Consider the following 17,090-nt stretch of genomic DNA (forward strand, 5'->3'; position numbering starts at 1 on the left):
GGCACAGGATAACATCATGTTTTGTTACAAAGCGAAATGGTCGGCCAGTTCAAGGACTGGTCACACTTCGGGTTTTGGCCATTACATTTATTCTATAAAATGCCTGAATTCGTACTTTGCCATGAACATATATATTCTTTAGTCCAAGAAAATAGTACATTCAAAATTATACTCTGTAGCAAACAAACAAAAAATCTTTATTCGCTAGATTAAAATGTATTTCAATAAAAAGAAAACTAGATCTAAAGGGATTTCCTGACACACACAAATACCTTCTTAGTAGTTTAGTTCACTTCTACTTGACTTTGCTAGTATTATTGCATGAACTTAATAGCTACCTTTTTTTTTTCTGTTACCCAATTAACAATGTCAGACATGAGAACTCCATCCTCAGCATTTTACTTTCTTTTGCTAGTCATTACTAGGCTGCTCAGAAAAAGAGCAGACTTGACTTAAGACACAGAGATCCTAATTGGTTATTTCTGAAACACCACATGCCAGGAACATTTCATCTATTGTAACAATACAACATCAGATACAAAGAAAATTGTAAAAGAAAGCTAACAAAAACACCAGCTGTTTTTACCATTTATTTTAGTAATTTTTGTGTATTTGCGTTGAACACAATAAAAAGAAGTTAAAAGATGGTATCAATAAGAAAAACAAAAGGGCTGATAAGACTACACATTGGATGGTAGGGAGAAACTTGATGAATACAGATTTGTTTTTTTTTTTTGGTAGGAAACAGCACAAAGCAAAAAAAACAAAAAGACACCAAGACATGACAGAACACATTAATGTAGCTTGATCCAGCATGTTCATGAGTGGACATACAATGGTTTGACATTGAAACACAAAGTTTGAGATATGTTATTATGTTATAGCAAGTTATATCAATTGTGCTTAATTACATGAAATGTTCCCACACTTAATACTTGGTTCTTTCAATTATTTAGCATCAAACTTAAATTTTGAACAAAGGCTTGTATGCTATTTATAGTCATTGAAGTTCATGAACTGCTCTGCCTCTGAGAACACTTGCAAATAGTTTGATTCTTTTAATACAATACTCATTTTCTAAAGCTTAGAAAAAACTATTCACAAGGTCTGCTTTTAAAAACAAACAAAAATAGGCTGGCCACAAACAGGACATTTTTTCTAATTTAGAAGTAGAACTTGTGTCATTAAAAACTACCTTTTAATTTTTTATACCAACAAATGTATATGCTTACATTCTAAAAGTCAAACATATTGTCAATGAAATAAAACCATGCTGTATAATAGCCATAGTTAGCAGCAATAAAGAAAATAGCTGATTTGATGAACAACTATAAGCAAGAAGAAAAAGTGGTATATGTTCTAGTGTCACACAATATGCCTTACCCTTAAGTAGAATTGGAGAAAAAAGCTCATTTCATTGTATGGGAGTGAACTCTTGTTTAAACAAAATAAACTTTCAAGATTTTCTTTGCTGTTATCTCTATCAAGGAAAACAGTTATATGTTCAACTCTTAAACTGCAGGTGAATTTGAAAAGGTCATTAATGAAAACACTAACAGAAATACCTTCATTGAAAAGACAACCAAAATGAAACAAACTTCTTTGTTTTCTCTTTTTTAATTCATTGATCTACATGATCTAAAGCAGGAAACATTAGACACAGCTATGTGTAGGCACATCAACAGAAAACAAACAAACAAAAAAAACAACTAAAGATTGATTATAATATAATCTTTGATATGAATATAAAATAGTGCAGTATTATCATTGTATTATCATAATAAGCACATAACTATTACATTGGCAATGGCAAACATTTAATATTACACACACATTGTATAACAAAATAGAAAGAAGACAAAATGTGATATTTATATATACAAGTCATCAATACTACATTTCAAAGAAACTGTATCTTTCTAAATGTGTAAGGAGTCAGGTGAACTAATGTAATTAACAAAGTCCAACAAATATAAGAGGGTATTAACTGTCCCAGTTGAAGTAAGGAGAATGAATACATTATCCTCGAAATCTCTGTTTCTGAACAGTACTGTCAAAACAATCTATTCTGATATTATATTTTGAATGATTTCTAAAATTAGTAAATGAATTGTAAAAAAAAATAATTTCAGGTCCAATTATTGTTAATATTCTGCTAAAGAGAAAAGTAGTCTAAACAATAAAAGATACAAGTAGAAATGAGTACTTGGCTTAAACATGTTGGTGATCAAGAAACTGTAATAAATAAAAAAGAACAAATGGAATAGCACAAGGTTATATATATATTTGAGTATATAAACAAATAAAATACTAGCAATGGACAAGAATGCAAAGAAGGAAACTGTACAGTTTGGTGTAGGAACGGGAGGGGGGGAACATTAATGCAAGCATTTAGGTATAAAAAAAAAAAGGGGGATGGGGTGAGCAACATATGAACTGTACAACCTTCAATACTTGACTATCTACATCACTAAAACACAATGAAGGACATGAACGTAGAAGTAAATACGGATGAAAACAAAAATTGTTTTTATAAATGTATATATTTATATAAAAAGAAAATAACCATGATTTGCGTATGGCATGTAAGAACAAAAAAGTGAAATCACAGAACTAATCAAACAATGCAACTGATCAACTCTCTCCTATTTGTCTAGCCTATCAAAGTATTTCATAATAAATAAATTCTCTTTTTGCTATTCAAACACAGACATTTGGTAGAGAAAATTTTATTTCCAAAATATTAGTTTTTTGTACTTTTTTTTTTAATTTAAACACAAGTCTCATTTACTTTAAATTAGTGAATATTTTAGCAATAATCATTTGTTTGTGATACATTTTAAATTGTGCTACAATCAAATCAATCTGTAACATTCACACTACAAATGAGTTTTTTTTTACACAGTAAAATGTAGAGCAAAAAAATACAAATCGCACACACACACACACAACTGTTTCAAGGCCCATTCAACAAAGAAAACATCTGGAGATTCTGATGAAGATAATGCGTTCAACTAAAACTTTGAAGCACACAGTAGTAGGTCACTGTGATGGATGCAAAAAATGCTAATGATCTATCTCTATGTGCCTCACTAATACAATAAGCCAGGGCAGGGTTCAAGCTGCAATTATTAAGAGCTAATAAGACACACTACAACACAAATATGCTAACATATTTTGGACAAGGAATCAGTTGTTTTTTTTCTATTTGATCAAAATCATAAAATTAAATTAAAAGTTTTTTATTCATTATATCTAACTTTGATTATTCTTCAAATTATAAAAAAAAAATGTTATTCATTATCAAATTGCACTTTAAACTTTCTAATACAAAAACAAAACATCATTACAGAAAACAGAATTTGGAGAGTACATATAAACATACATATGTATGCCCACATTGTGACAAGAAATCATTTAACACGAAAAGGAATAGTTAGATGTACAAGCATGAAGAGTTCACTTTCAGTTCTCTTTAAAAGTTGACAAGAAATCCAGAGGACAATGTAATTAAATAGTATGAATATTACCAATACAAAGCTCTAGATTCTCTTTTGAAAACAATATGTTTTATCATTTAAAGTACACTAAAGAAAAAGTAACTAACACAGAATACCAAAGAATCAATTTAAAAAAGAAACCCTGTCAAGATGGCAACAAAATTCTGAAGCACAGAACTGTATAGGTAGTAATCTAAAACAATGAAATCTCTACAGCTTTTATGGAGAACTGATATCTGCCTGGGAGCTCCACTCGCTAGTTGGATAGAATGAGAAATCTTAAGTCTGTAGTGTAAGGGTTGATCTCAAAAGATATGTACAGCAGACCTTTGGCAGACAGCACCACAAAACATACACCTTCAATTTAGTCTTCACCAGACTGAAAAGAAAAGTTAAAAGATTAATGAATGTGACTTGTTATATAGTTAATTTACTGAAGAAAGTTTAGTGATTGGAATTTTTGTTATTTTGTAGTATAATCTCATAGAATGAGTATAATCTAAGTGAGTGATAGCTCATCTAGTTCTTGATCTTAATAGTCAATTTATAAAAGTCTGTGTATTTGTTTTTTCTCTTTGTATTAAATTCATTTAGTCCAATACATTCTGTCAAGAGTTAATGGGCATTCTCTAATCATACCTGTCTCTATAAATTTACTTGTTTTTCCTTTAGATAACATAGAAACAAGAAACAAATTAATACATGCTCGCTAAATGAAGTGAAAAACAAAAGTGAACTTCACAAAGAGTTGTATCTCTTTAGTTTTTGTATGACTTTCCATAGGGACAGAAGAAAATGAGAATTAGAAACTAAATAACTGTAATGAGACATGGAGCTCCAACTCTAAGCTTCATAGCCCCACTGTAAGGAAGATGGTTAAATAACTTTAAAGAACACTTTTGCATATGTTGAGAATCTTGAATAAAGACCTGCATTTCTGAAAAAAAAAACCTGTTGAATGGATTCCTAACCTGCTTTCCCTAGGACAAAGAGCTCCTAATCTTTGCAAATCATTTTACCCCAAGATTCAAGGAAAGTCTGCACTCTCTTGATGAGGCCTGGTTCTATGACCCTGAAACCAATTCCTAGTACATGGTGTGGTCAAATAAAAAGAGCACTTTCACCAAACTCCTCCCATCCCTATTGCATTCAGTTTTCCTTATGAAATGATTATTTTTAAGAACTATTGAAAAGTGCATTACACAAGACATATGAGGCAAGGGCTAAAATACATTAAAATCATATTCCCACGAAGTAGAAAAAAAAATGCATTTTTCTTGAGCAATTCCTAAATGAACTTTTAAAACAAGCAATAGAAAGAAAAAAAAACTTTAAAAAACAAAGCATATTTAGGGAAGGAATTGATAAGTAATGCCATTTATCAGAAAATTATGGGTTTATCTTCCTTTCTACTTAATAAAACAAAATTAATAATTAGTACTAAATGATTAACTAATTGGTCAATTTTTGGATTGATTCTCATATTGTTATCGAATATGAATAATCATGCAAAATTTATACTTGATCAAAAAAATGGGAAAAGGGAGAAAAAACGTGTCAAAACGTAATAAGGGGACTAAATCATATATATATATATATGTATATATCCACATCTCTCAATAAGTAGTATTAATTCCCCTTATTTTAAAATTTTAAAAAATTAATTACCAACAATTAAATAACTAATTGACTTATTGTTCATTTTTTTAATGACTCATTTTTTGTCAGGTTTGATGAATAATTGTGCAAAGTTTTAACTTGATCTGGAATTGGGTATCGGGAGAAAAAATGTGTGTAAACTTTTTACCAGACAGAAAGTGTGAGTTGATATACGCTTTGTAAAAAATCTCTCATTTGTTATGCTTTGTAAAAAAACTCTCAATTATTCTATTATGTCTATTAAGTTTTATTTCCCTTTGATTGCCATTTCTATTCAAAGAGACAAATTGAACATCATTATATAAATTTGGCATCGTGATCACTTCTAATAAAATTAGAATATTCAGTTTAAAAAAATAGGATTATATAATTCTTTTTAATTGTATCAAAGACTCACTACAGTGACCAAAATGGAAATCTACAAGGCATGTGTTATGAGTACACTAATGTATGGCAGTGAATCATGGACCACCTATGCAATGCAAGAGAGAAAACTAAACTCATTCCATTTGGGATATCTCTGTAGGATCTTGAATATCACATGGAAAGAAAAAGTGCGCAATACTGAGATCCTTGAGGGAACAGGTATTGCCAGCATCTTTACAGCCCTCAGACAGCTTATGCTGGCTTGGACATGTTCGCCGGATGAAGGACAATCGCATCCCGAAAGTCATCCTCTATGGACAACTCGCGACTGGCTCAAGAAAAACTGGTCGCCCCCACCTCCGTTAAATAGATGTAATAAAACGAGACCTCAAATCAGTGAACATCAATACTGACCATTGGGAGGACATAGCTCTAGACCGCACCAGATGGAGAGAGACAGTGACCAAGAAAGCTATGGACAGTGAAAGAACATGGGCCCCAGCTCTGGAAGAAAAACGTACAATGCAAAAAATGGCCAGCCCCTCAATCACCGAAGCAAAAGCCACCTTAAACCTGCGCTATTTGTGGTCGAGAGTGTCTCTCCAAAATAGTGTGCGAGATGAACCATAGTCGTTCTATGACGGAGGCCAACAATTAGAAATTAAAAACAAATACAAGCACTTACTATAGTGGACAATTCATTCCCTGTTTCTTGCTCCTATTTGCACAGTTTCTTGAAAAATAAGTTCTTTAAGTCTTTCTTTAGGTAAATCATCTAATTCCATCTCAAATGTAAAGGGCTCCTCTGCAACAGGCTAGGGAAACGCAAATAAAAACATGCATAAATTACAAACATCATTATTTCATTATTATAGATATTTTTTATCTCTAAATAAAGTTGGATAGAAAAACCTAATACTAAGTATATTTTACAAAGATAAAAAGTGTAACTATTAGAATTAATAGCAATGCTAGACAACAATGTAAATATTAAGTTCAGAAACTTTTATTTGTAACACAATTTTGTTGATTCATGTTACCTCATCAGCGGGATCATAATATTGTTCAAGGTATGGATGAGCAAGTGCCTCTTCTACAGTTATTCTCTTATTTGGGTTGAAAGTTAACATTTTCTCAAGCAGGTCCAATGCTGCAAAATTAAAGATAAATATAAGACATGGTGACAAAGGTTAATAGCATACTTAGCTAAACTTCACATAGTCTATGCCAAGCCTACACACTGTTCTATAGGAAGACATAAGTACCACTCAAATCTTCTGTACTTGAGAGAAAGTTGCAAAAAGAAGATAAATAGAAGATGGGGATTGAAGAGGGCTCATAGTAAGAAAAACAATTTAAGAACATCCCTGGGTCCTAAGAATGTGGTAATTCAGCTTCATCATGGTTACTGAGAGAATGGCTCCATTGTATTTAGATGCTTCACTGAGGGCAGGGCATCAGAATTTGCAATAAACAATCTCTAAAACTGTTCTTCATTTTGAAAGGAAACCTTGAGCACTAGTTTGACAAGGGAAGTGAGCTTTGGAGACTTTTGAGAAGATGAGATCGTATGGATGTATGGTATCCCAGAGTGACAAACAGGTAGACCTAGACCAGTAGCAGCCCAAAATGCATGTATTTTAGACAGTTTGAAAAGAATTACAATCACGATGCCACCAAAGCACAGAGGACTAGGAAAAAGCAGAACACATTCTGGTAAATAATGTTGAATCTTTCAAGACAGCAATCAAGGTTATTAGAGAGACAAAAATTGCTCATAGCCAAGGTCAGGCTTTTAATAATAATAATAATTTTATTTACAAAATGTAGGCTCAAAGCGCTGTGATAACATTACAGACATAAGCATGAGAGCTAAAATGACAAACTAATCTAAAAAAGTTTTGAACAGATAGTCTTAATGTTTTTCTTTTGATTGAAGAGTAGCATGTTGTCTGTCTGAGATCAATGGGGAGTGATTTCCAAACCTTTGGTCCATGCACAGAAAAAGCCTGCAGACTGTAGCTTTTGAGGGAGAAACTTGGCAGGGCTCTTTGAAGGACTTATGGAGTGATTACATCAGTTCGCTAAGGTACACGCGCATTTCTTTATTATAAACACACTGATGGCAAAGTGTGGCCACCTTGCAGTCGATTCTTGCTTTCACAGGAAGCCAATGGAGTGTGCGCAAGAGAGTAGGAGCAGAATCTTCTTAGGACTATTCATGAGGGGTTGTTCTGAATTCATTGCAGCTTGACGATTTTGTCATCAGGTATACCTGCTATCATGGTGTTGCAGTAGTCAAGGCGGGAGAGTTGTTGACTCCATTGTTAAATATGGTTGGATCTGGCCTAATCTGAGCAGCTGCAGATAAAGACTCTTGCAGAGCTGACTTATGTGTGGGTCGAAAGATAATGTTGAATCAAAGAAAACTCCCAAGATTCCACACTAAATGGACATAAGGAACCTGTCAGTTCGTGATAAAAAGAGAATCTGTGCTCTTGACTTTTGAGATGTTGTTCCAAGTGACAATCTTAATTATTTCTCTCTTGCCTCCATTCATCTTGAGCTTATTCTCAACCATCCTTCTTCTTCTTCTTACTCCTCGTTTTCAACCATCCAATTGCTCACCCTTGCAACGGTACGACTGATTTTTGGTGCCAGATGCAACACCTTTGAGGGTACTGAGGAATTGTATAACTGTGAGTCGAGGGCAAAGATGTGGCATATGATGCCAGTTGGCTGTATGACACCGCTGAGTAGGTATGTATACATAGTGAACAGTACTGGGCCTAGAACTGATCCATTCCGAAAAGGGGGAGACCCTTAAAAACACCACTCAATCCCTCAAAGTACTTCCATAATCCCAAATGGCTATTTATCATGTCACATCTATAGGGTGTTTAAAGCTTGTAATACACTGATCCTAGAATTAGGCCTAGAAAATCTCTGAAACTTTGACAACTGATTGAAACAATAGAGTCATTGACTAAATATTGACACATTCTAGGATACATATTTTAGCATGAGTTTTATGGCATATTGTTCCCATTTACTTTTATTTTCTTTTTTTTTGAAAAGTTATTCTAAAACAAATGGAAATCAGACATTAAAAATATAGTTAATAAAATGTGTATATTTTTTTTTCTAAAAATGCATCTCAATATTAGAAAACATAATTGAGAGTAGAACCATCCTGTTTGGTATGAAATAGGTTGCTTTCAGAGCTAAACTACACAAAATTGTTTGTTTTTTTTAATGTATAATGTTGCTTTAATTCAATATTACTAATAGATCTACAAGACAAGGAAAAAAAAATTAACCCTCAAAATCTCATTGCCTACATAAAGATAATCCCCCCCCCCCCCCCCCATATTTTTTTTATTCCCTTATCACACTAACAGTCTACAATAAGTTATAGTGTGAAGGTATCACCAATTTTAATAAATGACAGTTCCACTTACCCTTCACATCAGCATTAGGGAACAATTTTTGCCAAGGTACTTTAGGTTTATATGGTAATGATTGGATATAGCCTCTAGCCTAGAGGAAGAAACAACACAACTCATTTCAAAACAAATTATTAAATACTAACGTCTATTAAATACTAACTTCTAAGTCTACAATCAAATCAAAACTATTAAGCTAAATCTTTAGTCAGAACAGATGAAAATGAAAAGAAACTATATATATATAATATATGAAATATATTGAGCTTTTACTAGTTCATATTTATACATCTCTACAACTTGGTCCTGAATGATCAAGTCATACCTTGTCATTGATAATACACTGTAAGTCATCTTGACTTGGAGAGCCTAGCACACCAAGAATATGGTTCAATTGATCAAGATCTTAATAGGTTAAGACAAAAAATGACAAACATACTTATAGTTAGCTCATAAATTCTACCCCCCCCCCCCCCCAACCAAGAGTTTTATTTAATGTTTAATTTCAACAAATCATGCCAGCTTTAATTATTTTTAGCCCACTACCTAACCCCCAAAGGGAAAAGCTAAGATAATTTTTGTGCTATTTATCTATCCTGTCCAATTAAGATTCCTAGCCCTCCTCCACTCCAAATAAAGGTACTATTAAATCATTAGCTCAAAAATTATTTTCCACTTTCTGTTAGGATTAAACTTCAATTACATTTTTGTTTATAATCAGAAAACATTACTTTTGGTATAGAATTATAGGAGAAAGCATGCATCTTTTTATATAACACGCAAGTTATACTTTCTAAAAACAAAAAAAAATTAATTTAAAGGGGTCAAATCATTGATGATATCATTAATTAGGACAGAAAGAGTTAAAAGTCTAATTTAATTATTGTATTCATGGAGTTCAGTTTAGGTGCTTGGGCTCAAAGATGACCATTATGTTTTGGACATTACAAACAGGGCAAATAAATCATTAAGTGTGACATAAGTTCAATGAGACTATATTCTGAATCTAGCTCTAAAAATGATGACTTATAATTCTCTAAAAATTGACTCATTTAAAAAAATATGCCCATATTTTATAACATTTCTAACGAAATTTAAAAAGGATGTCTTACGTTACTCTATTGACAAAATATGTTGAATCAATATTGCTAGATGCGATAGCTACTTAAGGTCTCCCGAAATCCCAGAATTGAAAAGACAGATAGTGTTAATACAGAATTGTTTGGTATTTAAATTATGCAAGTGTTGATGCAAATTAGGTATGAGATTGTGTGTAACATTATACAGTCGTACTACTAATCGACAAGGGCTGTCAACAAATTTGTGTGTCAAAAGTGTAATACTTAATTATCTTGTCTTTGATTTTTTTTAAACTAAGCATCCAACAAGCAAAACTTGTGGGAAAATAGGCATTAGTTACATGAACATATTTTGTATCTTCTTATAATGATAATATTCTTCTTCTTCTAGCCAGCTTTATTGCTGCTGAGCTGTGAGCTCTTTTGCAGACTGTGCCAAGGAAAAAAAGTGTGCTGTTTTCTTCAGTTGTTCAGCACTGCCGTACAGATAATGATAATATAATATTAGATATTATTGTCACAAACCGTGTTTGATTATAATAACAGTAGGGCTTAATTTTAGAAGATTTACTTGACCTCAGCTACTGGTTTGGTTTTAGGGCACATTGGCACAATTTAGGCCATGTCATGCTTTTAGTCCTTCAAAGACCTCCTCCACCATTCAACTTGAACAGTAGGAATGTTTTTAAGCTATACAGGTGCTAAAATAAGTTTATAATTCATGGGTACAATTTTTCTTGTTCAGTTAATAAGAATCTATTGTGTATACATATGGACTTTGTCCCAAATTAAACTCTTTAAAATGTTATCCGCCAATCCTACTTCCCAGATAAAACCCAGCACTTTCCCAGTGTTTTAAGGTTGTTTGAATTACAATATTTTCTTTTATGTCCTGGTATCTGAGGCAGCCATGGAAAATATGTTCTACAGTGAGGCCAAGTTGACTCTTGATAATATGGCAGTTACATGACCAGGGGAGTGATGGATTATGAAAGGTTAGCTGTACTTCAAAGAACTCTGTTAAGATAAGATTTAGATTTTCAAGGGTATAAGACAATATACGAAAAAGAATAATTTATTGTTTAAAATAAAACATTCCAGCTTTCTCATACTGTGCTAAATTACAATTTAAGTCTATATTCAAAAATATAGAATGCATACATTAATGCCACATCAAATTACTAAGTATGTTGTATATTGAAATGTTGGACTATCAAGAAGAAAGTGTCTATCTAATTACTAATAATTATTGAGACCAAGAGCATAAAAAAAATGTCTAAAATGGTTTGCTGTTAAGGATACAGTGCTTTCCTGGAAACAGTGGGCGATTGGCCAACATTTCTGCTAGAATACATCCTACAGACCATACATCAACTGAACATAGGTTAAAGAAAATATAGGACATAATAATACAAGATATCAAGTGAAATATGTTATAATTTGTGAGACATCTACATTATTTATTTAGACCATCTGAAATACAGCATGCAACATCAGGTCTTCAATTTATAAAAGAAAGGTCAATTATCAATGGATTTTTTCAACATTACTACATTGAGAAGCAAATTTTGCTTTTAATATTCAACTATCTCTAACTCACTGAGCTATATAAACTTTTATCTTAAGGTTTCTGCCGCCATGCACGTAGCTATTAAAATATTTAAAATTTTAACTCAAGGAGGGGACGGGGTGGTTGAGTGTTTGGCTTCTGAACCTGGAGTCCTGGGTTTGAATCTTGGTGAAGACTGGGATTATAAATTTCGTGATTTTTAGGGGGCCCCTGAGTCCACTCAAATCTAATCTTAGTTGGGGAAAGTAAAGGTTGTTTGTTGCTGTGCTGGCCACATGACACCCTTGTTAACCATTGGTCAAATTAACAGATGACATTAACATCATTCGCCCCATAGATCGCAAGGTCTGAGAGAAAAACTTTACAAGTTTACAACTTTATAAGTCTCTACTATTTATATCACCCACCCTATACATCGAAAGGTCTGAAAGGGGAGCTTTTACTTAATTCAAGGCTACATATTGTCTACTGCAGTCTTTTTAAAGATCTTTCCTGTTTGCTTCAGAGTGAAGTAGTGAAGAAGGCGTCTCTGGTGCATAGCCATCCAAGATTTTGTTTAGTTTGTTTTTGAAATGCTTTGATGATTTTTTGTTTACTCTTAAATGATAAACTTAATAATCTTATTCAATTCTGATGATCAAATAATAATAAGGCGTGTATTCGATTCTGAAGATTAATGAGGAATGCAGTCCCACCTGTGACCTACATATTTTGCCACATCCAGGACAGGCATAACCATTGTTTGACGGTGGTTCTTTTTGTGGTTCTGTTCTTTTTGCCTACGTCTGTCCTGGGCAGCAGATTTTCTTTAGGTATCAAATGTGTATTCCGCGGCTTTAGTGAACTCCAGCTGTCTTGTTCTGGAACAGCAGGCAACCAGGTGCTCTCTTCTATGTCAGTTAAAGCAAGTTGGCGCCTAAGCTGGTCTTTAAAGTGCTTTCATGTGGGAATCTCTGTTACACAGACCACCTTTTAGCTCACCGAAAAACATTCTGAAAAGTGTCATTAAGATACTCTAATAAAGAACCTCTTTCAGATCTTGCAATCTATGAGGGCAGTTGATGTAAAGCTCAAGTTTCCATGACCAATGGTTGGTCAGCATGATGGCCAACTACCTTTACTTCCCCCAATATATGTCAGGTACCCATTAGAGTTGACTGGACTAAAGATCATGTTATTTGAAATCCCAGTCTTCACCAACATCTTAACCTAAGACAACTGGGTTTGGAAGCCAGGCACTTTACCACACCAAGCCCCACAAGATACACAAATACTTATAATAAAACATTAAAAAATCAAATTAATGATAATGACTTTAAAAGGATACTAGATTTAGTGTATCCCTTAGAGTTGAGCATAATCTCTGGAGCTCTATACCACCTAGTGGCAACATACTCAGTCAGAAAACCTGTATGGTCATGGTCTGGATCAGCTACTCTGGCTAGACCAAAATCACAGATCTAATTGACAAAAGAGAAAAAGAAAATTAATACATTATACTATATTTTTGTTCAAAACTTATTTAATAAATAAAAACTTTTTTTTTCTAGATAAAAATGTTTTTAATTATTTTTTTTATTATCATACTGTTTCCAATAAAACAGAAAGCCTTTGGAAAGTTGTAAAAATCCAGAGACATTATTAAACACAGTAAAAAAAAAAATAAATCTTCCCTTCAAGACCTGAACATCAGAGAGAGAAGGGATAGAACAATGTTATTTGGACATAGTGCCACGCAAATTCTTTGAAATGATTCCAGGAAGCAATTATGTCCACGCCCAAACTCCTGCAGAGCAGTAGAGAGGGATGTAAGTAGACAGCTCAAACTTGACACCATACAGATGATAGAAGTGCATACCCTAAGACCAGTTAGCAATCCATGATATTAAATGTACAGTTCCCCTTTCAGACATTGCGATCTATAGGGCAGTTGATGTAAAGGTCATCTGTTTCTGTGGCCCACGCTAAATGGGGTGTCATGTAACAAGCACAATGTCCAACTGCCTTTACTTTCCATAACTTATGTCAGGTACCCAATAAAGCTGGGCGAATTCAGATCCCGAAATTAAAAATCCCAGTCTTTACCAGGCTTTTAACCTGGGACCTCGGTTCGGAAACCAAGTGATCAACCGTTCAGCCACTGCGCCTCCACCCATGTTATTACTAAAACCCATTTTCAATGGTTAGTCACATTATTGTGTGTTATACATGTATATGTACGCATCGCATTACACTAAGTAGACACAGACAAATACGTCTATTATACCTTCAGATCACATGTTGTATTAAGGAGCAAATTACTTGGCTTTAAATCTCTGTGCAGCACATTAGCTGAGTGTATATATTTAAGCCCTCTGAGGATCTGATACAAGAAGTAGCAGACATGATCATTGCTTAGTTGCTGTGTCTTCAACAATTTGTACATATCAGTTTCCATTAAACACTGAACTATATAACTGAAGAGTTAGGTTAAGGGCAATTTTTAACTTAAATTTTATATTTATTCTACATGAAAGTTAGCAAATGGAATATACAGGAATAATAAAGGATACACATCTTTCATCTCTTCCACAGTAGGAGCTCTAAGAATGTCTCTGATGTCAATAATCTGAAAGGCAAAGTCAGTTGAAGTAATTAACAGAAGAAAAAAAAAATCAACCTAAACAATGGTCACATGATGGTGCAATATGATTCATTTAAATATATGCTTTCAAACTAGTTAATGTTTTTTGTAACTAAATTTAAAAATTAAGAGTAGCTAAGAATATCATTTCTTATAACTTTATGGAAATTAAAGATTGAAATTTAAAAATTCAAAAAAAGATACTTTAATTGTTTTGTTTGCTTTGTTGTTTATTTATTTTTTTATTTGTTTTACAACTGATAATGCACAAATCTAATACTTCAAAATATAATGTGCTTGTTTTAAATAAAATTTATAAAGATACAAATTTAAAAAACCTAACAATAAAAGAAAAATTAAAATAAAAAAAGGAATTCCTTAAATTTTACAAACATATCTTCAAGGCTGGATTGGACAATGAAGGTTTTACTCAATAAATAATGATAATCCAAGGCACTTACGTTTTCATGTTTAAACCGTGTTAAAATTTTTATTTCTCTCAGTGTCCTTTGACAGTAGGTCTGGTGTTCAAATGGTGAGATCTTCTTAATTGCAACTTTTGTTTTTGTGTGATTATCTAGAGCAGAGCTGAAAATATAAATATATATATATAACTATAATGATGATATATTTGGAATATGTGTACGAACAGCAAGTACATATTTTTTTTTCTTCTTCTAACCAGTTATCTGCTACAGAGCTGCAAGGCTCAAAGTTCATGATGTTCTCAACTGCCATACACATGGTATGGACTATACTTAATTGTGGTCTTTCTTAGAGATGGGAAAATTTGATACTCTGTACTTAGAAAACTATTTTATTTTCAGTGTGTGTGTGTGTGTCTGTGGTTGAGAGGGTGTGGAGGTAATGGGGAGAAGCTGATATTGTACAGTTTATTGAACATTTTTATTAATGTCTACATAGTTCAGTCAATTCTTCCTCTTCATAATAGCTGTTTTACATTTAATAAGCTTTAAGCTGCTTTAACATTCGTCTGCATTTTTATTTGTGACCAGGATGCATTTGGGTTATTTATTATTTACTTGTTTGGGCTATGAGATGTGTTACTACTAAATGTCTGAAGAGTTGATTCTGAGCCTGTCATTCAAGTATGTCTGATGGTGCATGCAATCTATTTTTGTCTACTGCTTGTAATCATTGCTTCAACTTTAGCCAACAGTTTTGAGCAGAAGTACACACCAGGTGCACTTTATAGCCAATATGTGTTGATATCAAATAAGATCAGGAGGGTACCAAGATCAGTTATAACGTGTAGCTTTGATGGCCGATAAACATTATGGTCATGTTTGAAAGCAGAACACTTAGATCTAGATTCTACATGGTAGTAAAGCAGTGTGTACTGCTACTCAGGAGATAAACAGTTATACATGAAAGTTTATAGATTAGAAATCTCAAGAAATACCAATGAATCAGAAAGAATTTAGGACATATATTTTAAATATTAATACAAAGGATACAATGGCATATTTTTGGGCTTGAGCATGTTACTCTGCTACAAGAGACACTTTTACTATATATATATATGTTTGTACTGTCCTGTCCAAGAGAAGTTTTTAAACATCCCTTATGCACTCCATGTTTTAGCTGAACTTAGAACTGGAGATTCTCATGAAGGGGCTACTTTTGCCATCACTGAAGATTTTCACTGGTTCACTTAACACGCCAGAGATAGTCCAACTTTAGTAACCAGGAAAAGTACAATTAGATTTTTTGCTTTGATTCTACATTGCAGAGTTACTAGCACTAGTAATCCAAAAAGGCAAAATAGTATCATAACTAGATTCTAGATACTTAATACAGTATAATATAATTATATAGACAGATCTATTCCATCATCTTCATATGGACTTACAGCTGTCTGGACTCTGATAACATTTAAAACTAGATCTAGAATACCAACAATACTAGACTCTAGATGTCTAGAACTAGATCTGATCTAGAATAGTAGTATAGAATAGAACTAGAGTGAACTAGATTAGAAGAGACCCTTGTCCCTTGCCTTACTGGGATTCCAATCTTAGATTAGAAATAGAAGTGATTCTAGATCTAAGACCTAAGACTTGTACTTGTTCGACTGAGTGAGTCTTAAAAGTTAAGACTAACTCTAAGTAGAGTCTGTAACTGTAGAGTCTAGATCTAGATCTTTCAGTAACAAGCAAGCAAATCTAGATACAGATTTCATAAGTCATAAGGCAATCTTATAGAGCTCTACACCAAGATTCACTAAGTCTAAGATTCTAAGTATTAGCACATTCTCAACGAGTATCGGTAATCAATCTAACGGCTGGTTGGCTGCGTTATTATGCCAGAGCTAATATAGACAGGGGACGTCACCGGTCATTAGACGCGGAAGCTCCCACTATTTAACATCAACAAAAATTAGATAAGGAACCATACTTACACGACCATGCCATATGCACCTTCTCCAATGTAAGTTAAATTTGTATAACGAGGTCCGACCTCAAAAACTTGACCGCGGACCAGTTCTCCTGGATTTTTGGCCCCAGTTTTCGACTGTGTTGTCTGTGCCGCCATATTGGAAAGTGACGCACAGTTAGTGAACCTACCGATGGGTTGTGATCACGTGACACCCTCCCTTTACGTCATAATCTTATATTTTGAGATTTTCTCGTTCAACGGTGACAGTCGCTTTTCTTCCATTTTCATTTGTTTAAACACCTGGCACCTGGATGCGTTGCGATTCCAGGACTAGATCTAGGTAGATTTTGAGTTCGATCATTCATCACTATTGATTTCCCTTGGAGCTCTGTATTAAAATTTAAAAAACTACAGTAAACGTACCGTTAGAGTAGCTGTTGGGTATAA

At 33.3% G+C, this 17,090-nt stretch overlaps 1 protein-coding gene across 1 annotated transcript; it reads right to left on the reverse strand.

Annotated features, from left to right (window-relative positions):
- Positions 1-576: 576 nt before the first annotated feature.
- Positions 577-16,830, reverse strand: LOC106051311 (mitogen-activated protein kinase 1-like). Its single transcript, XM_013206472.2, has 11 exons — positions 16,666-16,830; positions 14,705-14,831; positions 14,173-14,228; positions 13,887-14,076; positions 12,948-13,080; positions 11,353-11,424; positions 9,297-9,376; positions 8,987-9,065; positions 6,566-6,675; positions 6,211-6,340; positions 577-3,879 (listed from the first exon to the last, which is right to left on the reverse strand). Exons 1-10 carry the CDS (start codon positions 16,797-16,799, stop codon positions 6,224-6,226), a joined length of 1,098 nt encoding a protein of 365 aa, XP_013061926.1. The 5' UTR covers positions 16,800-16,830; the 3' UTR covers positions 577-3,879; positions 6,211-6,223.
- Positions 16,831-17,090: the final 260 nt, after the last annotated feature.

Source organism: Biomphalaria glabrata, chromosome 12 (genome assembly GCF_947242115.1).
Source record: "Biomphalaria glabrata chromosome 12, xgBioGlab47.1, whole genome shotgun sequence".
Classification (NCBI taxonomy): Eukaryota; Metazoa; Mollusca; class Gastropoda; family Planorbidae; genus Biomphalaria; species Biomphalaria glabrata.